This window comes from Gymnogyps californianus, chromosome 1, assembly GCF_018139145.2.
Source record: "Gymnogyps californianus isolate 813 chromosome 1, ASM1813914v2, whole genome shotgun sequence".
NCBI lineage: Eukaryota > Metazoa > Chordata > Aves > Accipitriformes > Cathartidae > Gymnogyps > Gymnogyps californianus.
Window position 1 is genome coordinate 113653897 of NC_059471.1, and position 27531 is coordinate 113681427.

The following is a 27531-nucleotide window of genomic DNA, read 5'->3' on the forward strand; positions in this document are numbered from 1 at the left end:
TCCCAATTGTTCTGCATTTTCTGTGTTGTTCTTTGGCATTCCTATAAAGGATATTAAACAAGTTCCCCACTGCAGATACTAAGATCTCAATTTTTACCAGTACTGTCCCCACCCCTAAACTCCACTGACACTATTTCAAAATCAGGATCTTACGGACTACAGTGAAAACTTAATTTACATGTATTTTTAAGCAGTTGTGAAACTCATTTATAAATAAACAGTAAAAGAACAAAGTGGAACACTGATTAAACTCCTGTACGCATATGACAACACACGATGAGACTTGATAAAGAAGCCTACCCATGTCAATTTTTCTAAAAGCTTGCTGTATAATGTGAAAAGGTAATTAAGAATACTGACAATGAAGGAAGAATTCAGACATTTTCAACCATGAAAGATAAGCACACCTGTCCCCCAACTGCTGTCACTGTTAGAATGACAAACATGCTAACATTTAAAGAAACTTTGGTTGTCCCAGATCATCTTTCAAACTACCCCCATTAGAATAAAGAAACAGAGATAGAGGCTTAATTTGTTAAAGCACAAAGTTTGTTTTTTTGTTTTTTAATCTGTGCTCAGCTTATGACATCTATCAGAAGTTTAAACAAAGCAAATACCACACAACCACAACAGCAACTATATTTGTTCACTTAACTCACTAAGCTCCCCACTGATCCATGGGAGAAAGAAAAAAATGCCCTTTTCTAGCAGGTAACCTTATTTTGTAAGTGGATATCATAACCCACATAGGAGTCACTCAGCTGTCATAAGCATCCACCCCTTCACACAGAAATGTATCAGAAGATCTATAACAAGTTTTTTTAATTACTCACCTTCTTCATTGTTTGTATGTACTTACGAGAAGACTGCCTGAAGAGCTACAGTAGACCGTCTACTACTATTGAAAACAGGCAAGTGTTTGACCTCTGCTCCTCATTTATTTTCCTACAAAAATATTTTGTGACCTGATCTAAATTAGTGTCACCAGCTACACTCCATCCATTTCCCATTCTGGCTTAGAAATTACTTATTTAAAAGGAATGACCTTGTCACCATTTCAGAACTTGGCATTCGCCTGTGTAGAACTAAGGATGAAAACAGTGTAGACAGAAGCTAAAGATTAAGGACCTTCTGGAGGAGACATTTTTTCCCCTAGCAGATTAATCAAATCACTGCATAAACATCTAAAGTTGACTATTTTAACTTAAATATTAAGAATAATATTGGTAAAAGAAACTTTAAAACCTGTGATTCTGTTCTGCTTTTTTAGTAAAGCAAGAAAGGGAATACCTTCATTACTAAAAAGAAATAGTTTCTGTTGCCTAGTTTAGTGCACACAGACAACAGTGCCTGTATATTTAAACATTAGCTCTGCAATCTGCATAGTAATTTCCATCTACAGACAATCCAATATCCTCAGCTTCTGCATGAACAAAGAACTGCAAAACTATACTCTACCACACAAATCCTCGTGTTCCCAAGGATACACACATTTATGAATGATCATAATCTAACAGAACCATGTAGTTCGATGAAAACTTACAGAAGAGCAGCAGTTTTCTGAACCCATTAGTGGAATGAGAGAGGATAAAAAGATCAGCTGTAGCACGAGGGTAATGTATATGCCTACCATGTGGAATATTCCAACCTCATTCCAGCTTTTGTGACAGATAAACCATTTTAGAACTACCTTAACTGAAGACTTTTTTCAACATTAGTTGTATCATCAAAATACATTGAAAGTACACACTGTAATGTGTTAGATTCAGTTGTGTAGGCACCACGGAACAAAAAACAAAGTGTCATGAAAGATTATTAGCAAAGTTACAGATGAGGCTGGGAGCAGTTCCATACGGATGAAGTCATCAATTATGATTATGTACACTTGTGAATCAAGTTTCTAAATCTTTGCACTTTTTTTTAAGACAAGAATATACATACTCAAAAGGCAGACAGAACAGTCCAGCTTCACAAGCCTGTTTGGCAATCACATATTTTCAGTGTCAGTAACAACTGCATACATCTTTGTTTAAAACTGACCATGTAAAAGCACAACTAAAGAAGTGGCAGGCTAAAAAGAATAAAATAAAAAAAGAGGAAAACAAACTCACATTCTGCTCTGCCAGCAGGAATCTCATGGCTTTTCATGAGTCTTCTACTCAGAGCAACTACAGAACTACAGCAAGTCATCTTACTAGTATAACAATACCAAGAGTAATCAGTAGTCAAAAATTCTGCACACTAAACAAGCTATGCACAATGCAATCTTTGCTTTACGGAGTTTATATTGCAAAGAAAATGGTGAATGGAAAGAAAAAAAGTACTATAAAGACCTCTACTTCAAAAATAGGAGATATGACCAGTGATTATATAGGTAGACAGACCAAAAAAAAATCTTAAGTTTTTCCAAACATGTTTAAGAATATTTGCTTTTTGCTATTACGTTAATAATTATCAAACCTCATCATTCATACCTCTTATCTACACTGAGCATAGAATATTCTACAGTAGGTGAGCTCAATAGTTTTGTAGATACAGCATAAAAAGTAAATTTAGCAACAATCAAGAAATCTAACCTACTTACATCTCAAAGCCATGGAAAATATAAAGTATCCATTCTGCAGCCTCATACATTACTGCATAATCACTGTATTTCTGAGTTGCAGACAACTGTTTTCTTTCCTGCTCTGTAAAATAAAATCAGCTTTCTCATCCTTGAATGATTATTCCTAAATTTCAATTTATCCATATTTATTACTGAGATGATTTCATAGGCCATAACAAAAAGCATAGAGATAAGCACACACATCGAGTAAGCATTTCCAGAGCATTTTTATGCATATCTTTGTTTCAGCAGATTTCTTGTTTGCCTAAGCTGATTTTCAGCAGAAAAATGAGGATTTTTTACAGTGTGTTATTTTGTTGATGGGAGCCCTGAAAATGCTCCCAGTTTCTTAATTTTCCCAGTCTATAGATGATTTCAGTACATTTCTTTCCTTAACTACTCATTACTGTCCCCTGTTAGCATCCAGTATCTCTGGAACTCAAGCTCTGACTGCAACAATTCAAATTCTCAGAAATACATCTCTGACTTAAATCAGTATTCACCTAGAAATAATTAATTCTACTAATAGTTGTCATTATGTATATCTGCACTAAGCATAACAACTGTGGCATTTGACAGCTCAAAGAAACTTTCCATGAATTTCTGGAAGAAAGCATTTTATGCTCGTGGATACTCATGAAATACAACTGATAAAATACAAGTAAGTTTTCCCTGTGTCTGTATTTAGTTTAACTTAAATGTAAGCCTACTGCTCAATACCCTTAATTCCTAAAGGATAGGCAGAAGTTTTACAAAGTCGCATGTACCATCAAAGCAATGCAAAAAGATCACCTGAAAAGCCATGGTTAAAAGGATCACAAAAGTTACCAAGGTATTGAGATTTGACTAGGATCTTAATCTCAAGTAGTTGCATCAAATACAGAAAGACTTTCTCTATACATATTGATAATTTGAAAAATAAGAATTACATAAATATTGTTTTCATCTTGTAACATACAATACACTATATCCACATTTCAGCCACATATGCCTGTTCCTAATCATCGTGAAGAGTTAGATGTTACTGTTTCACTCACTGAGGTCACTTTGCACAAGCAGACAAACTGATTCTGCTTCTTAGACCAATTAAAAGAAGATACAGTTATTTAAAAGAAAACAAAAAGGACAACTGCGTAAAAAGGGTTACAAGAATTGAACAGAGTAAGTCTAGAACCAACACCTTTAGCTTTGATCCATGGGGCACAGGAGGATAACCATCTTGTCCAGGTGGAATGAACAACTCCCACTTCCCGTATTCCGTCTTCTTATATGGATGAGAAAATGGATTCCAGCCATCTGCAATATAAGAAATACTAGGTATATTTATCTTAAAGTGTGTCCAATTACAATTCAAAGGTTTAACTGCGTTCCGTCTTTTTCAGAATAAACTTCAGTGACAGCAGACACAAATACTTTTATATCTGATACTACCATACACATTCAAAAGAGGTTCAATAAAATGTATAAGACTTTCACTGGGAAACCATACTCCAATTATAATTTGACAATGATTAAATTATTTCTACTTCACTTTCTTTGATCAAAGTCAAAATAACCTCCTCCTCCCCCAAAACACACTACTGATTTTAATACCACAAAATCATGGTGGTATGAAAATTAATGGCTGAAAACTAATGCTTAATGTAGATTTGAAACCAAAAACCTCACATCCTAAACAAGCCAGTAGAAGTATTTGTTACAACACTATGGGAAAAATTAATCAGCAGCTGTTGATTATGGAGAGGGGAAGTGGACAAAATGTAACCAAAACCAACCTCCATAAATTGAATGCTCAAACCAGGTTTGGACACACACACTGCTCACTGCGTCTATTTTGACAAGCTAATGTCCTATTAATAACACTCATTAAGTCTATAAAATAGGAAAAATAAAGGGGAAACTGCAGACAAACTTGGTAGCAATGGCTAGGAAACCACACAATACCAGACAATGATATCACAGCCAGGAAATTTGGCCTGAAATGCCACAGTTTTATTTAAGTAAGTTTTGAAGAAGATTCCTTTTTCATTAAAAAAGTTTACTGAACATAGCTTAGATTCCATAATTCAAGATTCTTTGTCCTCTTTGGATTCACTGAGCACTGGAGACGTGCAAGGTTGGTCACTATGACATGCCCAACTGAACACACATCTGCCAAGAAGATCTTGTGTGTTTGTATGCATATTCAACTCATATGAGACTGAATATAAAGCTTCTGAACTGACAGACTTCGGCAATATAATCATTTCTAGGCTAGAAGGAAATGGCAAGCCAAGTTTGAAAATTACTTTTTTTTTTGCCTTGAAACATGTCTATCTCACATAGTTCAAGGCAACAGAGACTCCTAAGCTAACAAGAAACCAGTCAACACAGAAAATTGAATTGCAAGACATTAAAGCAACACATGCTAATCTTCCTTCATGCTAATCTGTTTGCATGCCATGTCCCATGAAAAAAAAAACAAACACAAAACAAAAAACCCCCAAACACCTCAATGAAAGAAGAATAAGCAGCCTTCAGTGACCTCCTATTCACAGGAGGTACAGTGCCTGATCTTAAGCAGGTACTCTATAACAGCTAACAAACTGTTCACACCCTAAACTAGTAGTTCCATGACTCTAAGCTAGTATAAAACAATATTGCAACTAAACATATAGTCAGGGTTAAAAGCAATTCAATAAAAAACTGGACATGCCATTGGAGCAGGATCATCACTTTTGGCACCATGGAAATCACAACAGTGGAGGTAGAGAAGTGAAGAAGTTATATTCATCAACATAATATTTTTAATTACTGATGTTTAGGAAAATACTTATCTGCTGTACAACAAAAAGATAATTTTCTGTAACAAAATATGGATGTCTTGAGTTTCAGAGAAAGACTAGGCTGCTTTGAAAGTTGCTAGTCGCTCTTACACAGCTGTTTAAACCTGAGAACTGCCAATCTTTAAGGAACAAAACTGAAAGGCACAAATCAAACAGGCTAGACAATGTGACAAAAATAACTATGTAAGACAAATATTCTAGTACCTATTCATTTTACAGTAGAGAGCAATGTCAAAACCAATGAAGAAATTATTATAATAAAATATTTCCCATGCTCAAAAACAGGAATACCATTAACTCAGTACTCTATTTGGACTGTAGTTTTTATCACGATTAAGGTATTTGGATAGTGCAGACAAAATACACACATTAGCAGAAGGAAAGTATTTACGAAACTATTGCTTGATTAACAGCAGAAGCTTGTATATTAGCAAGATTTAGATGGTTCTTCCCCCTTGGTTTTACTCTGAAGTTTCAATCAAAAAATAATGAAACGAACACTACTGACATCTACTAAGGCTACTAAGACCAACATAGAACAAACAATACCTTAGCAATAAAGCAATCCTCCTTAAAAGAATGTCAAAACCTCAAACACTATATATAGTGTTTATACACTATAATACATATATTTATTTTATTTCAGAGAATTGTAAACATATGTAGAATACAACACTAGTATTTTGGGGTTTGGGAAAAAATGAAGAGTTAAAACTGATATTTACTTTTAAATTGCAAACAGCTAAACTGTCTGAAATAAACAATTCAGGCAAAAATAGGAAAACAGAAAAAAGATAAAAAATAACAAAGATCTTAAGAACTTGCAAGACAACTGCTTTAAGGAACCTGTTAGGATTTATGATAGTCAAGACCTTCTGTCATGGTTTAACCCCAGCCGGCAGCTAAGCACCACACAGCTGCTCGCTTACTCCCCGCCCCCCGCCTGGTGGGGTGGGGGAGAGAATCAGAAGGGTAAAAGTGAGAAAACTCATGGGTTGAGATGAGAACAGTTTAATAATTGATATAATAATAATAATAAATTGTAATGAAAAGGAAAATAACAAAGAGAAATAAAACCCAAGAAAAACAAGTGATGCAAATGAAAAACAACTGCTCACCACCAACCAACCAATGCCCAGCCTGTTCCCGAGCAGTGGCCCCCCAGCCAACCTTCCCCCAGTTTATATAGTGAGCATGACATCATATGGTATGGAATATCCCTTTGGCCAGTTTGGGTCAGCTGTCCTGGCTGCGTCCCCTCCCAGCTTCTCGTGCACCCCCAGCCTCCTTGCTGGCAGGGCAGCATGAGAAGCTGAGAAGTCCTTGACTTGGTGTAAGCATTGCTCAGCAACAACTAAAACATCAGCATGTTATCAACATTATTCTCATCCTAAATCCAAAATACAGCACTATACCAGCTACTAGGAAGAAAATTAACTCTGTCCCAGCCAAAACCAGGACACTTTCTTATGGGAATTTATGGGAATTATTAGCAACTCTTAACCTTCTTCCCCCCCCATAGAGATCTGATGATCTTCATTGCTTTCCATGAAACTCTTTCCAATTGAGCTGTATCTCTTGATTACGATGCATGAACCAAGTATGCCAGGTGATGACTTGCTAATACTGATCAAAATAAAAAGTTACAGCAAAAGTCTTAGGCCTAGTCTCTATAAAACTCACACAGGGAAATTGCCTGAAGTTGAGTTCATTATGTACACTAAAACCACTGAATTCTTACATTACTCCAAAAAATTCTCATGACCTCTGTTACAACCACCTCTCTTTCCTCTTTTAGAAGGGGAATGGTTGCATCTCTACCCATTTAAGCATCTCTGTTCTCCACAGGCAGCTTCAACAATTCTGCCCAAGCTGCTTGCACTTTCCCCTCCACTTGCTAGCAATACCGGATGCTCCCATTAATCCTTCCTCTTCTCAGCCACAGTCCATCACTATTGGGCGTCCGTGGTTCATGACTTAAGAATAAATGCAAAGCAATACCCATTTGTCCCAGACAGTCCCACTTAAAACGATTGTTTACTACTTACCCCTGGAGAGGAACTCATTTGGGAAGGTTATAACAGAAAATATTGCTTTGTATTAAGGCAAGAGGCATAAAAAGTTAAAAAACACCCTGAAAACTGAAAGCTTCCTTCAAAGAGGAAGTGGCTCAGGCTTCTCTCAGTTTTAATGCTTAGTTTTGAGATTTTTCGGCAAAACATAGCCAAAAGTGCCTCAAAAAACCCCCAACCAACCAAAAACTGAATAGCAGACTATTCAGAAGTTGAAAATATAAAGACAAAAGAAACATCTAGTTTGAGAACAGGTACTTCAAAGACTCTGCCAATAGCTACAAACAGAAAGAGGCTGAGAAGATTACCAGCAGAAGTTCAAATAATCAGCTTGAATAGGTTTTAGGAAAAAAGGACACCATCACAGAAAATCCATAAGCCATACACAAAGACAAGAGCTTGTATACAAAAATTTAGGTCCCATATGTGTCTTAATCCAACATGGAAGACATCTTGAATAGCCTGGTACTTTTAGTTTCTCTCATCTCTGATTAGATCTTCCAAAACCAGCCAACTATTTAAACATTACATCCTACCTCAGCAACATGAGGCACAAGGGAACTTCTTGCTCAGAACTGCATCATTAGCATGCCAAAGAATCATGAACTGAGCTTTAATCTAGAACTGAATTCAAAGTTATAATGGCTTGGATTCTACCATTTGTCATTAAAACTCAATTTAAATGCAATACTTCTAGCTAAGCCATAAATTAAGTGACTTCTTGTTCCAACTCCTGGTTTTGTTTTCACATTGAAAAGTATATAACCATACAGCTCTGTGGCTCATAGCTTAACTTGGAGTTTCATATCAGAAATTAACACTCCTCTCGCTTCTCATGGGGGAAAGGACTACTTCTTGGGTATTGACATCATTCACTTGTTACAATGTAAGAGCTGATACATTAGTGCAGTGTTGTAACTATTTTTTCAAAAGTGAAAAAACTTCATAAACTGAGGTTGCATAAACTCATCTCTTCGAGCAACTATATTTCTACATTCCACATACTTCTGATCAACTGAAAGATGCTCAAAGAGAATACAGAGTCCAGCAAGCATTCACACAGCTTCCTTGAGGAAAAGATAGACAAATACCAGTTCAGACAAGGGAACAGGCATCAAAATCCCATTATCCCACAAGATACCTTTATACCATTTGCTTGGAATATGAAATCAGAACATAAATGGAGAGATTCTCTAAGGACACTATACTGCTCTACATAGTGGCCAATTAGGTATTCCTCTGTCTACATTGCCTGATTTCCAACAGCTCAATAGCAGGGTCATTAACATAATCTGCTTAAAAAGTGATTAAACAGCTCAAACACTGAAATAAAACCAAATATCATTACTTCTCAGATAGGATGTCTCCCTGGATATTAATAGCAGCTTATACTTCAGTTTACTGCCTTCAGTTGTCCACAGCCACAAGTATAACACTATTTGACTTTACTCATGAAATCTAGGTGTTTTCCTATAAAAAGCTCCAAAGAAAGTTGTAAGAAGCTCAGTATCATATAGTAGTATCTAGACTCCATTTCAGTAAAAGTTTGAGTCAAGTCTGGGGAAAAACAAAAAAAATAATTCTAAGATATGAAAAGTTTCCGGTCAGCTCCTCCCAAAACCAACCAGCCCACCCTCCCCCTACACCCTCCAGCCCCAGCAGAAGCCTTCCCCACTAGTGCAAGAAAAAGGAAGCAGAAACCAAACCAAACAGACATTCCAGAGTGATGAACATTTTAGATCTAATGTTAGCTGGGAGGGAGGGAGGGAAGGGAAGGCAGAGAAAAGAAAAAAGGAACTAAAGAACGGAAACCACAAGTATGACAATGTATTATATCAAATACTGACTTCCAAATTAGCATATACATACTTATTCTTTCAAGCTTCTTAAAGCTGGTAACATTTTTTAAAATTAAAATATTGTTTACAGATAACCTACTGAGTCTCTGTATGGCCAAATACAATTTTGAGTGTTCTAATTCCCAAACAAAATCTGTGGGTTACCTTCAAAACTTGCAGTTCAGTGACTTACTTTGAAATAGTTGATTCTAAAGTAGCAATAAATTGCCAGTAGTCATCAAGTTCCTCAGCAATACAGCATGCAAATAAAATACTCAGTGTGTTATCACTGAGTTTAAGGTAGCTATAATGTTGATACTGCCTCTAGTATCAGAAATTCAGCTAATTGCCTCATACACTTGACTTAATGAGATGCTAAAAGTACTAACTGACAGATCTTAATGTTTTTGGCTGTTCATTTAATACTTTTCAGAGTAAAGCATCATACCAGAATACCGACAGATATAACACCTTTTTCTCTCCAATTATGGAGTTTTAAAGAAGAGACAAAAAGAACTCAAAGTATTGGCATTTTCTTGAATTTATGTTTTTCATTCTCCAATCCAAATACAGATTTGTGGGCTATTACTAGATTCTAGCTTTTTTCCAGAATGCACAGTGATACTAAGAGTTATTCTATAAATAGGAGCTATCCCATTCATTACAAGTGTCTCAGAATGAGGTACGAAAATACCATAATTTGATCCAAAATACCTTAATATCAAGGCTTTTATTGTCCGCTATACGGCATAAAAGTCATTCACAAAAAACTTTACATTTGCAGGACTGAGGCTTCACATGTATATTATTACAGAAATAAATTATTCATGTTTATCTTAAGCACTATTCATAATAAAGCTATTATCAACTATCAGCTTAATTATAAATTCTGAAAGAAGTTTAAGTTCTGTAACACAGTCGGTACTTGCCATTATAATTTTTACTAGTTTTTAATCCTCAAAAATTTACCAGATTAAATAGCAGGGACTAATATTTTGTGTCATTTTTTTGTGTCTCTCCATCAAACATCTAAGAGAGTTGCAGACCATACAATATCATTAAGTAAAACACTGAGAACACTGCTATCCATCTCCTTACAAGAGAACTAAGAACTAAAGCATGATTTGACTGGTTTTATGTTATATACCATCATATTTCAGTTTAAAATCTGAACAGCTGCTGTCATTTAAGTTCCATGTTTGTTTCTTCGTATAAGCTTTCTAACTTCCCCCAACATGGTTCAATTACAGTTCTCTTTATAAAAAGTTTTATAAAAAAATTATTATTAAAAGCAATCCTGATATCCAATTTAAATACTATATAATCATGAATTTAGTTTGAGACTTTAACCTGCTTGAAAACTTAAAGGAAGGTTAAAGGGATTCAGTTTTAATTAAACATATCTGTAGCAACCTGAATCTAAATCTTAGGGTTTTGTAACCCAATTTCTCATCAGAATATTATTAAAGCTCATCTGAATTGAATGACAATCTTCCATTCCTCTAGCCTCTCCAAGTAAATTATCCTCCCCTTTGGGAATGAATACTTTACTATGACTGATGAATACGATATATAGGACACACAGTTTTTCCACATTAAAGTGAATTTCTTTTTAGTCTTTTGACTTCTTACTGCCACATTTCATTAGCATCTAGATACAACTACTCTAAGATATTAGCCCTAAATTTCTGCTTCCTATGATGTATTACATGACATTAAATGAAGCAGAGTTTAGAAAACCATTCCAGTTTTTAGCTACTGTATTCTGGTACAGGCGTACTTCGCCCCCAACCTGCCAAGCCACTTTACAAGTTATATCCTCTTTTCAAAGTATTAGACATTAATTTCATTAAAACTCTGTTTTTAAAATGGCCACCTATTAAAATACATATTTAAAACAAATGTATTCTAGTCTTAACTGTGTTGAGTAATTTAACTTAAAGACTATTATACCTATCACAAAAACCTTGAGCAATGGGTGGGGTTGCAACAAGTAGAGGAGGGGTAGGGAGGAGAATTTTCTGTGTGTTTATACATATAAAGTTGAGCTATTAAAATATCCTCATCTAGCTGTCTTGCAGTCATTATTGATAGCTGAAATCACTATTATCTAGGATTAGGTGAACTATACTCATGATTCATTATTCAGTTTTGAATCAGAGGACATATATGATTCCCATATTAAAATTCAAGTACTACACTAACCTATTTTATCAATGTCTATTCCAATAAAAAGACAAGGAGTATTTCAAGGAAAGCTACTCTATCATTCACTATGGTTAACCATATCAAACAGAATCATGGCTGAAAATACTGTTGTACTAACTTTTCTGTTTATCTTGTGCATCAAAAAATTTTTTTTTTTTTTAAATAATCATTGTCTGTAGACTCAGATTATCACAGTGAATAGTGGACACAGAACCTCCCATTGAGTTCTCAAAGAAAAAGAGAAAATACAAATTTCTGACAATTTAAATAGATGCATTTTATGACTCTTTGGAAAGTGAAGCAGAACAGGAATATTTAAACACTTTCTTTTGCTTATTCTATTTATAAGTGTATTGATCTTGGGACTAAGGAAAAACAACACTAAAACAGATTGCTATGAAGCATTGAAAAGATCTTAACAATGGATCTGAAAAACACTGCCAGGGTAGTCCCTTTATTTCTTTATTACTGTGCACATGTTTACAGAAGTTTAACCACAATACTTTAGAAAGCACCACCAGCTACTACAACTAACAGCATATGTAATGAATCTTATCATTTTAAAGTTATATAAGCACATACAGTTTCAGGTCCATGATTCCTTTCCTCAAATACAGAGTTTGTCCTTTTAATAGTTTCCTCAAACAGGGGTAAGGAAGAAGGAAAACTCAGCATTTAACTTTCTTTTTAAGCAGAAGCAGTTAACTGCCTCAAATTGGCAATTCATATACTTTTTTGTAATATATAAATACACACACTGAACATTTACCAGATCAGTATTTCTGCAAAACGGAAGTTGGATAAATAACACTGCATACTTCTGAAATGCAGTTAAATGAACATAACAATTTCACAGATAAAGTCCCAGTTCAGTAAGAGCTAGTAATGAAATTCCTAGTACCCTGATAGACTAATACCTAACCCCGAAGAAGGGACAGAGTAGAGGTGAAAGGGAAAAACAGAATGCCTCAAAACCTCAAACAAAAAGGACAGAGTGGAATTAGTATTGCAGAATTTAAGAGCAAAAATGTATGTCACTTCCATTTAAGAATTTGGAGAACATGATTTGAGTGTAGCTAGCCTTCCAAATAAGGAGCAAATTTATATTTTTGTCTCAAGTTCAAAGTAAGTGAATTGTCTTCCTGGTTCTCAGAGTAAGCAATACAATTCCTCCATGTAATCCTGCCACCTTCCTGTTCTGCTAACATCCTTCTTTCTCCTCCTTTCAAAACAGAACACCACCTACTCTTTCATAAGTTGTTAGTTTGATTTTAGGTTACCATTTTCCAGCAGGACTTTTGTCTACACTCTCATGATGAGTGGGAATTCTGAAGGGCCTTGGTCCTTGGACAACACTGTTAGATCAGTAACAGAAGATAAACCAAGTTATTCCACTGTTATTTCTCCTTCTCTGTATATAGTTTTATAGAAGCCTAACTGGGGAGCTTTAGGAAGAACCTCAGGTAGTTTAGACACAGCCTAAAGTTGCAGCGTGACCAGGCTACATCCCTTACACAAGTCATCACCTTAAAGGTATTAGAAAAAATACATACATGTAATACTGACCATAAAATAGAAACACATACTTACTTAGGCTACTGCGATGTAGAGTAAAACATTGTTAGTTTAAGCTGTGACATACATTTTTACTATCAGAATTTCATCACTGCTACAAAATTGTCTTTAAGTGAAGAGGATACTGATCTAAAACATAGTGCAGGAGAGAAGAAATATTCCTAAAAATACTTACTGAAGTCACCTGCGAGAAACACTGCTTCTGCTCCGGGTGCCCACTCTTTGCAATATATTCCACCATCCACAAATTGGTTAACTCCGAAGGTTTTGTAACTTTTTGAAAATTTATCAAGGCCTCCTTCATTTTCCTCAATGTTCTTCAAGCGGTTATAAAACAGAGAATACCTTTCAATGAAAATAGAGAAGATTTTTTAGAAAGTTAGGTAAGTGTCTTCTTACATTAAGAAGTGTAAGAACATAAAAAAACCATTAAGTGAGACACACTGTCACACTATCTCCTAAGACTACAGTATAAGATTCACTGTTCCCTACAGAAATAGAGAAAATATCAAATACAAACCATACAATTTTTCCATGGTTGTTACACAGTGCAAAGTTGCAATCTTCATGTTTGTCTATTTTTCCTACTTTATGGGAACAGTTTGCACTTTAAGGCAAAGACTACAACTCCTGATTGGCAGTCAAGAAATCATAGTATTACTACACAACAGAAGAACTTCACACTCTGAACAGCCTAGTACTTTTTCCTCCATCTTATTAATATCAGACACAGGCCTCCTAGGGAGAATTGTATAGGCCTGCTACATCTCTCACAGCTAGTTATAATAGACAGACAACTCAGGACACTGAGAAGTTTGCAGTACAGCATATAAGTATGGAGAAACTAGTTTAGCACTTGCAGAAAGCAGATCCTTAAGCAACCTCTTTACAATCACCAAGACTTTGCAGTCCCCTGACACTTCAATGATTTGGAAAACAAAATTACCACTTCATGAAAGTAATTGTTTGGACCATATTCTACTTATACCAGTAGGACTTGAAATGCCCTAAACCTCTCATGTAAAAATTTGCTAGTAACAGCTTGGAGGTTTTTGACATATTTTGCTATGTTTTCTCAAAGAAGTTCCCATCAATTCAAGAAACACACACACATCAGGTGTACACTATAAACAAGAGGGTCAACTTTGACTCCTAAAATGTGAGCTATTATGTGAAGCACAGCTAAAAGCTTCAGTTGAGCATTTAATTAATATTACCTGTACAGTTTTTTTGTTTCTTTTAAATAAGACATCCCCAATGTAAATTAGAAATGTGTTTGTGTTCTCCATAAATGGAAAGGAGTCTTCTGAAATGTATAAAAAACTAACAAGAATCCCAGCAAGAACATCTTGTCTGCCTCATTACACTTACTGTATTTTGAAAAAGGAAACAGAAACAGTGAAGAAGCAAAACAGCACTTGTCATGGTTTAACCCCAGCCGGCAGCTAAGCACCACACAGCCACTCACTTACTCCCCGCCGCAGTGGGATGGGGGAGAGAATCAGAAGAGTAAAAGTGAGAAAACTCGTGGGTTGAGATAAAGACAGTTTAATAGGTAAAGCAAAAGCTGCGCGCACAAGCAAAGCAAACCAAGGAATTCATTCACCGCTGCCCATCGGCAGGCAGGTGTTCAGCCATCTCCAGGAAAGCAGGGCTCCATCACGTGTAACAGTTACTTGGGAAGACAAATGCCATCACTCCAAATGTCCCCCCCTTCCTCCTTCTTCCCCCAGCTTTATATGCTGAGCATGACATCATAGGGTATGGGATATCCCTTTGGTCAGTTGGGGTCAGCTGTCCCGGCTGTGTCCCCTCCCAACTCCTTGTGCATCCCCAGCCTCCTCGCTGGTGGGGTAGGGTGAGAAGCAGAAACAGCAGAAGCATAGTTCTGTATCCTGTTGCTGCTTTAAAGGAAAGGATTGAGTTAAGTACATGCTCATGATCCAGACTTAGGAAACGTAAGGTTTTGCTTTCACAGAAATTTTGTCTTTCATTTCTACATTACTGAAGCTTGTTAAACATTTTGTTATCTTCCAAACTGGAACCCCGGGATTACACACAGAAAATGACAGGAAAACATTTTTTGTTCAACCAATTCCAAAGATTTATATTGTTCACTAATAGCATACAAGTGTTAAAAGAGGAGAGAGAGACATTGGATTGGTAAGACTGCATTTCGTGACCCCCTCTTAACACTAAAAGTTATGTCATGTTCAGTTATGCATATATACTCATATGACATATATAGTCAGACAGACTCTGGACACATGGGACACATTTCAAACATGAGAATCTTACAAAATTCTGGACATGTGAACAGAGTCAACAACAGCATCCAGAGCTACAAGTCAGGACAAAAGGCTGACTTCTGCCTTCATACTTTTCAAGTCTTCACAGATTAATGAGTGACCGCGAAGTATTTTAAGATTTTTCTACTTCCCTGCATTAAAGTTGACACTGAAGAGGATTACAAGGTAAAAACTGTACCCAGGTATGCCTTGATAAGTACAACCATTACCTTTGGGACAAAAAACTAAAAAGAGCAACAACAGGATCCACAGAACTTCAGGTACAGAGGGTCTGAAGTAACCGGAAAGAGTTGTACATTAAGTCCCTTACTATGGCCAGGTACAACAACACACATCTGACAAGTGCAGATGGCAGAAGGGGGCTGCTTTTGGTGTATTCCTTGCTCCCGGAGTTCTTATGAAAAAGCAAACTTTCCAATTCAAGTCCCATATCCATTCATCTCACCTCTGTTAACAGACCAATGGGTTTTAAAACTAAAATACCAAAATTAGGTGTTTTCTTCAGACTTACTGGAAAGAAAGACTTCAGTCAGCATTTCCCCAAGCACACATACGCCCAGCTTGAAACAAGACATTTGGTAACAGAATAGTACTTTTACACCAGCATTTTTTCCCCTCCTCTACCACTATTTCACTGTGAAATACTGGTATAGTAAATATCATTTGAAACAGGGTCACAACAGTCTTTTCCTATTGTTACATTCATAATTTGTAACACAGCATTGCTTTAAATCCCATGCTTTATATACAGCTTTGTTTAAAGCCTTACAATAGAAGTGTAGGAATTGGCTGACTTTCCACAGAAGCGGGATTAAAACATCAAACATGAATTAGTATAATGGCTATCCAGAAAGCAAGTATCTTGCCAATAAAATAACCTTCATAGTGAAGGAGTAAAGACAATATTAACTCGGTAGCCACTTCAAGGGTTTACATTGCAGGTGAGCACTTATTCCTCACACTTCTATCACTAAAACACCCTCAGTATTTTGTCTTACAGATACCTAGAGATCTAAAACTTATACAGTAGAAGTATACAGTTATCAGAGAAAAATATCAGAGAAAGAGATCTGTCTGAAATATTTCAGTTCAATGGATAAGAACTATATAGCTTTGCAAAGAAATAATGTTCTATTTATTTGGTAACCATGATGTACAAACTCCTCCTGATGCTGCAGTTCCTATCACCACCAACTTCATTCAGCTATTGATCCCATTAAAAGTCTCAGCCATATGTTAAAATTAGTAGCTTCAATATGGAGCGTAAGAATAAAAAAGTTAAGCCTCTCCTTCCTCCCCAAAGTTGACTGCCTTAGTGAAATAAGACTTGGCAGACTATTGAAGAAGTCTGATGGTAAGTCAGAATACTGAACTAGGGCTCCACATAAAGCCTTCAGGTCTTTATTCTTCCACGCAACCACAGGTACTAATTCCTTCCTGGTCACCTTGTAAAATGACAAAAAGGTATTCTTATATTTTAAACTTTTAGATTTAACTAGATAAGCTTTAGTTTCTTAGGCATCACAGTAATCTAAAACTAGTATAACCAAGAAGGCCTTAGCAGCATACCCTCATTTAACCAGTCTGGTGCTGAACTCCAAGATGGCTGCAAAACTTCAAGACATTTTTATGCCCATTCTCATACCTTTTTATAAAGTTGTAGTTATTGCAGTTTATAGAAGTCAATCCGCTTATTTTAAGACCTGTGGTGTCAACACTGAAATTAATCATTTTAGTCCCTCTTCTGCTTATGATGCTGATTTTAGTAACTATTATCTTTTAGATTCTTTTTGTCCACACCAGCTTTTGTGTCATAATTTATTTTTACAATACTGGCCCAGTATTAATGCTAATTTCTTCAAAACATGAAAGCAAACAGGAGAGACTTTGATAATGGTATCTGGCATCCATATGGAAAGCCCAAGTCTGCAGATACCAAAGGGAAAAGGATATGAAAGAAAATGCCCAGTAAGGTACTCTGTAGCCAAATCCTCCCATTTTCCAATAACAGTGACATTACTGTAAATGTTTGTATTTAAAAATAAAGCTATAGTCCAAAAAAAAAGAAAACTCTCAGCTACTTAAGTCTGTTACATTTCTTCCAATATAGGTGTTGGAAAAACTAAAATATCAAAAGCAGAAAGGGAAAAATGGTTTGTTCTCCCCCTTCCTCCTCCTTTAAACAATAAACCTTAAGAAAAACTGGTTTAGATTTTGAGATACCACTTATCCTATTTATCAGCTTAATCCTGAAGCCTCTTAGGGGAATGCTGCCTCTTATTTTCAACCTTCCACTCTTCCCTGCCACAGAAGAAGCTGTATCAGCATTACAGTAAAACAGGGAATAGGAAAGCAAAGAGGCCATCAAATCCTGTCCTGTACCATCACTGACATATCATGAACAATGCTATTCATAAAGTTACTGAGATTTCTGAACTCCATTTTCAAAACTGCCTTGGGTCCCCCCACACATTACTACGACTGGAAAACTGCTACAGCACTTTGCTGAAATCATAGGATCTTCTTAACATCCCCACACAGCAGCTCTGTTTGAGGGTTAACATACCATCACCCTCTGCTCCAAAATTACACTGACGTGAACTTCTCCTTCAGCTTTCCTGTCATAGTACTATAGGGTAAAGAACAGGGCTCCGCTGATTTCTCTGGGCATTTTTAGTTTGGGGTTTTGATTTTAAAGCATTCGTACATCTTGTAAACAAGAATACAAACCATCACATCTCTGGAACGATATTGAGATATCATGCTGCATTCAGAGTTGAAGCACTGACTCACTGACTTCACATGAAGCTCACTGACAGTACAGGAAGACTGGGGCCAGTGGTGGGGAAAAGAGTCGGGCAGTGTGAAACTCATTCACCTACCGATGTGGACAGACCATCAAAACATTCCCTGTTTTGATACAGATCCACTCTATCTTAAGATCCCTAAAAGGGTCAAAAAACTGTAACAAAAAAATCCAAGTCAGTGTAGATGCACCACACTTTCACCAACATAATACTATTTACAGATTACTTCTCTATAGGATGAAGAGTAAACTGTCACAATTTTTAAAGGTTTATTTTTCTACAATAATGTAGTATTCAAATAAATGCACTTTGAAATTTGGCAAACAAGGAACTGAAAATTGCCAATTTTAGTTCTGATAGTCTACTGCAGGAACATGAGAAAGGATTAACAGCTGGTGTTGAATTATATACACCAAGAAAGGCTCAGGAGCTGCATTTCTCCTCCTGATATCACAGGCAGACCATTCTTTAGAGAATGATGTCCAAAATCTTGCAATGCTGTCATCAACTAGCAGTGATGGGTGTGATCTAAGTGCCTACATTGAACATGTAAACAGCACCCACTTCTTTAAAAAGCCTTGATAGCTGTGGAAGAAGAGGAACTGTTTGAATCTGAAGATGTGATGTTAACACTTAGGTCAAACTTCTGTACTTAAGCAGCTCTTACAACTATGCATCTAGTCAAAAACGTTCATCTGCAGCAGTAAAATTTGCTCAGAGAACTATGTTATAAAAACAGACTCCCTGTGGTCTGCCACAACCCTCAGGGTAACTAGTCAAATTCAACAAGCAACATGCTGTAGCATTCCATAGAGCTTGCCTATAAAATAGGCATTCCTGCCTCCAAATTCGATCCGATACATCTATACAGAGCCACATGGTCCAGGCTCACTGGATCAGGGGCACTAGCTTTTTGATCTCCACACTGCAGTCCACTGTGAAACAGGTATCTTTAACCACCATTAGCAAATCACAGAAGTGGTAATTGCCACCTCATGAAGCACAGCTATAAAGTCTCTAATAAACACTGTGCTGTACTGTCACTGAGTTTTCCTGGAAAGCCAGAGTAGAATTAATTTCTTTCAAGGTAGTGAAAGGAGGAACATGTGGGAATATGAAACTGGACAATCCTGAAACAATCATCACTAATAATGCCCATTTCTACTCCTGTTGTGACCCCTACCACTTCAAAGAAGAAAAGAGGAAATGAAAAGATGAAAACAGAAGTTGAAAACGTAGATGCAACACCTCTGAATATTTCAAAATAAAGAGCATGGGGCTGTTCACAAATTACCTTTTCTAATATTGCTGCTATCACTTTGAACATGCAGTTACAAACACCTTCACTGCCAAAGCCAGTACAGAGTCCCTGCTCAGATTAGCGAGTCCCTGATTCTCATTTTGTCCTTTACTCTGTAGTTATTCCCTCAAACTGTCCTCATTCAGCTGCTTATAAGGGGATGGATTGAAGGAAGATAGGAGTAGGATGGATCACGTTCTCCCTAAAACAAAATTCTGCAGTCCAAGAATCAAATGCATCAGACCATGTTGAACTAAAACTATGCAGCAGAAGCAAATTCCTGTTTGCAGTTGCTTCTTCAACTTCATTCATCACTAGTCAAAGTGTATCAAAACAGAAGCCTTGGATTTTATTTCATTCTTTTCTCCACCTCCCTTTACTCACTTTCATTTGACTCTTCAGAGTATAACACAAACTAATCACACTTACGGAAAATAGTAAGTAAAGGCACAGTAAATCTCAGGTAGGTACGACTACTTCAGAACAGCAGATTTACTGTTAACTTATACGAACTTTATAGTTTTAGATGACTGACTTGCACTTTCTGCATAGACAAGTCCTGTCCCATTCAGGTAATCATTTTAATATACATTTTAATAGATTAAGCAACACCTGAACACATGTAACCTTTGAAGTGTTAGAAGAATTCTGACAGATATGCTCTAGAAGTACAGGATAGCAATGGCTGATGTTTACAGAGATCCAGAAAGAGACAATCATTTAATTTTGCTTTTCTGCAGGTTAAAAGTAAAGGTGTTACATATTTCTGAAATTATGATCTTAAGAAGTCTGTGTGAGGCTAAATCTGAATTCCCCAGAGGTTCTAGCTGCTCTATTAAAATTACTCACTACACAAGTAGTTTGCCTCTCTCCCAAGTCAGAGGCAATTTAACACACATTTTCAGCTGAAAATTAAGGATTCTCTAGGTTGTCCAATGATATTAAGTTCCTTTCAGGTATAATAAAATTAACTGTTATCCAAATAATTTGGGGACACAGTTATTCCAATAAGGAACTTACACAGTTAAACCATTTCTGTTACGATTCCTACCAAAGAAGTCCTTTATTACTAGTTACTAAAAAGACCACCCAGCAGAGAACTCATAAGAGCGAGCAAGGAAGGCAAAAATTTCAAAAGCAACTTTTCCAATTTTTCTCTACTCTGCAGATAATGAATGCCAACATGCAATTTTTCATTTCTTCCTTTCCAACAGACAGGACAGCTCAGCTCTGTGCTTTTCTGGTCTCCCCAGGAGATTTCTTTAAAATTCACCCAAATGAACGGAGGCAAGGCAAGAGATTCAGTAGTGTCTGCTATTGCTGAATCCCATGAACATAGTGGCTTTTCAATAGCTACATCCAAAAAGCTCCTTCAAGCCAATGCATTAATTTGAGTGTCCTTAAGACTTCTCTCCAACTAGAATAAATCTGTAATATTGGAAGCTACACTGGAAATGGAAGCAGTTTAAAAAAAGAAATGCAATAGTACCCACAACACCTTACTTCAGTAGTTACAATTTCTGGGCAGTTTCCATGGTGAGCAAACAGATGTAAACTCCCAACTCTTTGGATGTTCCATGATTTCAGTATGGAGAGGTAACACAGCTTTGTGTCTCAAAATAAATGCAGTGTCTTAAAATTTAAGAAATATTTGGTTGGGATAATTAACAAGTAATCACTTGCTCTGTTGAAAGTTATTCATACAAGACAAGTGACTGATTCAGCATCAATTGTTTCAAAATAATTTGAAGTCCAGTGACATGCAAGTCAAGCCCTAACAACAACATACAGTCTAGTATGTAGGAGCACAACAAAACTTAAAAACTGGCAGAAAACAGAGGGAAACTACAGAGTTTTTCTTGACATCCTACCAGCAGTTGCTATTTCTAACAGAGATGTAAAGACCTATAAGGTATGAAGTCTAATAAAGATAAATACCTTTCAGTAGTATTTTAACAAGAAGATTATTTGCTGACTTAAGTTCTGGCACTGTGCTTTCTGTACAATACAGGGGACTAGAAGCAAGCCTCTTCTGTGCTTTAAACATTAGGATAACTTAGTGGCTTCAGCAGCATTTGACAGCTGTAATGTTTTTGCCATCAGCTTCATAATGAACATACACAGTGCTCAGTTCAGAACCAAATGCAGGAGTGATTACAAGATGTATCAAATGCAAACTTAATGAAATCATTTAGTAATAATTGCTCCACTGACTTATCTAAACCAATCTCACTTCTAAGAGCACCCTTCCCCACAATATTTAGAGGCTCTCTTACCCACATCCACATATGTTTGTTCATCTATCACCCCTTTGAGTTTATTAGAAACACATGGATGCACCTCACAGGACAAGTGTAACAAATTACTAGTGTTTAGAAGGAGCAAGAGGCAATTTATTTCCATCAGAAGCCTAGCAAACTACTTAAGAGACATCAATTCAAGCAAGAGAAGTGTATACATACGTATTAACACTTGCTACAAGAAAGCTATTTTATCTTTTACCCTCTATTGAGATAAAAATGTATATACTTTTTTTAAACTAAAAGACACCTCCAAAAAACCACAGCCACCCCCAAAAACCTTATGACACTAAGCTGTGTTACAACTTCCCAGAACAGCACAGCTATGTATATTCTGTATCTGCCAAAGCACTCAAGACAACTTCCCTGTCATGAGGGAACAGTCTAAATAAAACAGTAATTACAAAATAATGGGAGTTCTGTATGTTTTTTCTTTGTATGTAAGGAAACAAATTTACCAGTAGCATACTTCATTTATTTTGTTTTACACATTTGAACATTTATCAGATAAACACTTTAGGTATGAGATTTCTTCATTTAATAGTCAGTCTCACTATCCCTCTGCTAAGTAGTCTTAATTATGCATGAACTGTACACTAAAACCCCTGTTTTAGCTACCATAATTTGCTTCTCTGTTGTGATGATATCTGAAGCAAGTTGGAGTTCTTTTTGAATTAACATAACTACAGAGAAACTCCATCATATTTGAGCAGAAAGCTGCACAAGTGTAGAGAGACAGATTTTTCTCTCAGAATCAGTAGACTAAGACTGTGTTAGCTCATGTTTCATATTACACAGGAGAAAATAAACTGAAAGGTCAGTTGAACAGTTACAGCATTGCCCTTTTCCAAGGTAATCAGCAGAGCATGTAGCAAAGACATGAACACAAGCGTGACTGGAAAGACAGTAGCTGATAAAGAGGCTTTTGCTGCCAAAAGTATGTGGGACAAAATACCACACTCTCAATGCCCATTGAGGAGTGTGGCATACTGCAAGCCTTACTTCAGTAACTCTGATTTATTACTTTAATTTGAAATTGTGTTCTTAAACATTCAGGTTTTCATATTGCCAAAACACACTAGAATATGTAATACTGAACATTAATCACATTCTCAGGTAAGCTACAGGAACAATAATAATTATTCATTTGTTTGCAATAGGGACACAATACAGTCAAAAATTCATCTGGTTTACTAATGCATTTTTACTTTAAGTACACAAATTCTTCTTGTTATGCAGTACTATTTAGCTGGAAACTGTAGGGTAGATTTTTTCCCCCCATATTAAAAGCAGTTTATTTTTCCTCTTAGAAGCATGTATTTATTAGTGGAACCTTCCAAAACGGTTTCTACTCATCATATTAACATACGCTTAAACACACCTTAATCTGGAAACAACTCACTCAAATGTTTTATTTACCAGAATTATTTTTAATGAAGCTGTAAATAACAGCATATCAATCCCCATTTGATTCCACTGCCAACTATTTCTAACAGACTATCTTCATATTAATAGATATCAAGGTCTAGTTGGGGGAAGAGTCAGTGATTCCCACAGCACTAGTACAACGTTGGAATCAAAACAAACTAAAAGCAGTAGCTACACAAGAGGCTTCAGCAAAAAAACCACAGAATTTCTTAAAAAGAATTTATAACATGCCTTTTGGTGGGCAAGTGTTATCACCTCTTGAAAGTCTTCAGTAACCTGGAAGTGTCAGTCAGTACCATTTCTAAAGCAATTATTTGTGTGGCAAGAACCAGCCCACGCACCTCCTGTGGGTTGTAAAAGCTCTGCACATAGTGACAAGATAGTCTGGACTTCAGTAACTATTTAATTTAATTTTAGTTGTTTAAATAAAGCTATTTTGAATGTTGGGGGGGGGTATTAGCTTGCCACAGCAGTAAACACGAGCAGCCATCTGTTTCTTTTCAAATTTGGATTTAAAGTCTGCTGCATCAGTTTGGCTTCTACATTCTTAGTAATGCTGCAAGTAACATTAACCAGCATAAATGAAGCTCAACACAATGCTAAGAAAGACTTATCTTTCTAAATAAACACCCAAGAAGTTAAGAATCAAAAGTTCTAGTTGTCTACCAAACAGGAAAAAGCTTTTAAGTCAGAAGTCACTTCTGATTATTTAAAATAGAACACCAGATATTCCTCACTACCTTAGCCACCCAACCCACTTTAGCAGGCACATTATGTAGTAAAAATTGTTATTTGAATTTCCTAACAGAAAACTGCGCAGCTGCTCTAGCTCCAACTTCATTGTTTATTTCCATAAGTTTTACTTCACCTCCTTTTAAAATATGTTCCAGAAATTAAAAACAAAGTCTTGATTTAATGGATCAGATCAATGGCTTGTATAGACAAGCAGTTCATTATTTGAAAGTTACATTAGAAAGTTAAATAAAAATCTTCTCATCCTCTGATAACCATCAAACAAACAAAAATCCCCTTACTACAGGGCTGTTTCCTTGTCAAACTTTAAACATATTTAAATGGATAGCCATCTTAAGAGGCTGTCAAAAAGACGGCTAGAGGAAAGGTACCCACAGCAACACCTGGCTTCTTTACTACTGCACCAAACCTTGCTCCCTGTAAGGTTTCCTCTCATCTAGTGTGACCATAAACATACAGTATTCCACCTAATTAAGTAACTCTTTAAATCCTATTAGTTCAACCTCCATTTTAGGATGCACATCTATTCATACACCACCTAAAAAAAGGTGTTGTTTTCCCTTTCTCATGTACACAAATATACTCCCAATGCACATTTCTCCCTGGTCTCTAAGTATTTGTCACCCACTTTTAGATTACCTCTGTATTTTATTGTGACAAAGAAAACTTCACAGTACTCCAGGAAAGAAAAGCATGTGTGAGATTTTTACATATAAAAATAGATAGAAAAACAAGTATTAAACACGGGATGGGAAGGAAGGTATAATTTTGCTTTTGTTGCTGACTACTGTGCCAGTTTTGATCAGTCTTCATTGGTTTGATCTAGGAGTGTTTTCTATTTAGGCTCAGTAGCTGTATGGGGCTATTCATACAGACCACACATTCAACTCACCAAGCACACCTGGTCTGCTAGCTGGGTTCCCTCTAACACCAATGAAGAAAAGTAGAAATACAGTTTTAGGGAAGAAAACATTACCTCCAGTGACTGGAAAATAAGTTCTGGAGGGATTTGGGCATGGCAGGAGGAACACCACTGAGCTACTTTGCACTTGGGTGTGCAGCACATCAGGATGACTAACCCTGGCAATACAAGGCTTTCTAAGTTTGTGGGTTTTTGCTTCCTCCTTCTCCCCCACCCCCTGAATTGTTGCAAGTGGCTTTCTGTGTATCCCAAGTTACCTCATCACTTCAGATATTTAAAACTGATGTAAACTTCACTGTCTTGCTAAGTCTTGAGTCATTTACGGTAGGTGACCTGAGTCTTGCATAGTAATGCAGTATAGTTATTACTCTCCCCTCTCTTGTTTACTTACTCTTAGAAAGTACTACTGGGAAAACTTCAGACATCATGGAATATTAACATTTGTCTAATACTAGGAGTTAGGAAATACAAGATGAACAAGCTATCTACTGGGTGGAGAAAACTCCTTTTTACAATTTCAGATTATCTTGTCTGCTTAAGACTCTATGCACCTTCTAAAACTACTGAAGTTAGAGAAGTCTTTCATATCAAATTTTGACATAAGCTTTATTTACACAGAACCTTTTGTATGGAAAGTTAATATTACTAAGCATTCACTTCAGACGGGTAAACAGCAAAAAGGCTGAGCAATACAGTAATGGACTATATGTTGGCTAGGATTTCCCTTTTTAGTTATTTTCCACCCCCACTATGACATTCTTATGATTTAGTATGTTTTTGCCTCTTCATAGAGGGATTTAGACAATTTACACTGGCTGACCTGCTTGAAAAGTTGTATTTTAAAATAATACCTGTCTATCTTTAAAGTACAAAATAGAAAAAGCAGTGCACTATACTTCTAACTGAAAAGATATAAATGTGTATATGATTATCTACAAATCTGGGTGTTTACATTAGCTGTATACACATACAACATCCCTTCATTCTCCCCTCTCCCACCTGAAAACACATACAACACAACATAAAAGTAGTATCTCTTATTGGAACTAAGCCTAGAAAAACACTACTAGCTCCAATTCTCAGCCTGGAGAGCTGCCAAAGTAAAGCTTACAAACTGAAGCCAAGCAGGACACCATGTTAGTCCCAAAGCTTCAGTCAGCACAGCCTCCTTATTTGAGGTCAACTTGATACACACCAGCACAAGGGAATAACAAAGGAGGAAAACCATGAGCCAACAACTTTAGTTATTCATAGTTTGTCAGGAAATTAACCTCTTCATTTGAGCTATGCATCAAGAATAAAGCTGGTAAAGATTTCTGAGGCATCATGGCAGAAAAAATATTGTTAGGTATGCAAAGAATTAATGTGTGTAATTTTTTGTCACAACGTATTCATTACATCAGAGTAGCTTGGGTATTTATCATTCCATAAATAAATCTATAGTCTGTAAACTGTATATAACCCCCCCAAATTCCACACTTAAACCTTTTCTTCTTCTCCTGGAGAGCCTGAACTCACATTCAGCTTCTACAAGGCTACACATACATTAGCATCTATAGGTGTAATCTCCTATTCTTTGCCTCCTAACACGCACAGTTTGCGCACTGCCAGTTAAAAGCTTTTTTCAATTGTTTTCTGAATTGGTACAAGATGAAAGATTTTAGTGTAAAACATACGCAAGAATTGACAGACGGGGTACCAACTAGATAGAAGAAAAAAATTTCCCTTAGGACCAGGGCCCCATAGAGGGTGCAGAATCTCTATCCCTGTAGGTTTGAGACCCAAGAGAACAAAATCCTGAACAATCCAGTCCCAATTCAGCACTGACCTGGTGCTGAGCAGGAGGCTGGGACACAATTCAGGGGTCCCCCCCAACCAGAATTGTTCAGTGAATATTTAGTACTTTACACCTACTGAAGCTAGCCAGTTCTGCTTAAGAAGAACAAAGAACATGGCAAGATACATAAAAAAACAATGCAGGTAATGACAGAAATACTCCAAGCACTGCAAATGCCAAAGCATTCTAATATATCTTAGGTTACTGGCAATCACACACACCCCTCCTCTAAGCTTGCATTAATTTTCTTTGCATGTGTACCTATGCACACAGATAAAGGAATTTCACAGTGCTAAACCAGACAAAAATATGGACAAAACAGCCCAGCTGCCACCTTAAAACAAGTTTTGCTATTGTTGTATTAGGCAATTTTTCCTCAAATACCTTATCAGCATATAAGTTTTTGCCATATAATTTAAAATCAGTTAAAGTAGTTACTGGCATGTGTAAGGTGAACTTTTACATCAATATTACCTGCAAAATGTTACTACAATTATAGTAATCACATATTCACAAGGAATTCATAAACCTAGTTATTTCTATTTTAATTCCTTATATATAAGTTATGTAATTGCATAGTACACACTATACATATGTGTGCATATACACACACACAAAGTTTACTTATATATATTAGGTATTGTTTCAAAGCATTCTGGAAATGTAAACCAATTTAACATTTGACAAGAAATTCCAGAGTTTTCAGCACCGAAGTACAAAACACTTTGGGTGGGGGATTATGGATGCAAGAT

At 36.3% G+C, this 27531-nt stretch overlaps 1 protein-coding gene across 1 annotated transcript in view; it reads right to left on the reverse strand.

The window, feature by feature from the left end:
- Positions 1-27531, reverse strand: part of GBE1 (1,4-alpha-glucan branching enzyme 1) — a 172453-nt gene that overhangs the window by 124255 nt on the left and 20667 nt on the right. The window contains exons 2-3 of the mRNA XM_050895991.1: positions 13299-13468; positions 3786-3901 (exon numbers count right to left, since the gene is read on the reverse strand). Of these exons, the coding sequence (XP_050751948.1) occupies positions 3786-3901; positions 13299-13468 (286 nt within the window). The remainder of the gene's footprint in view (positions 1-3785; positions 3902-13298; positions 13469-27531) is intronic.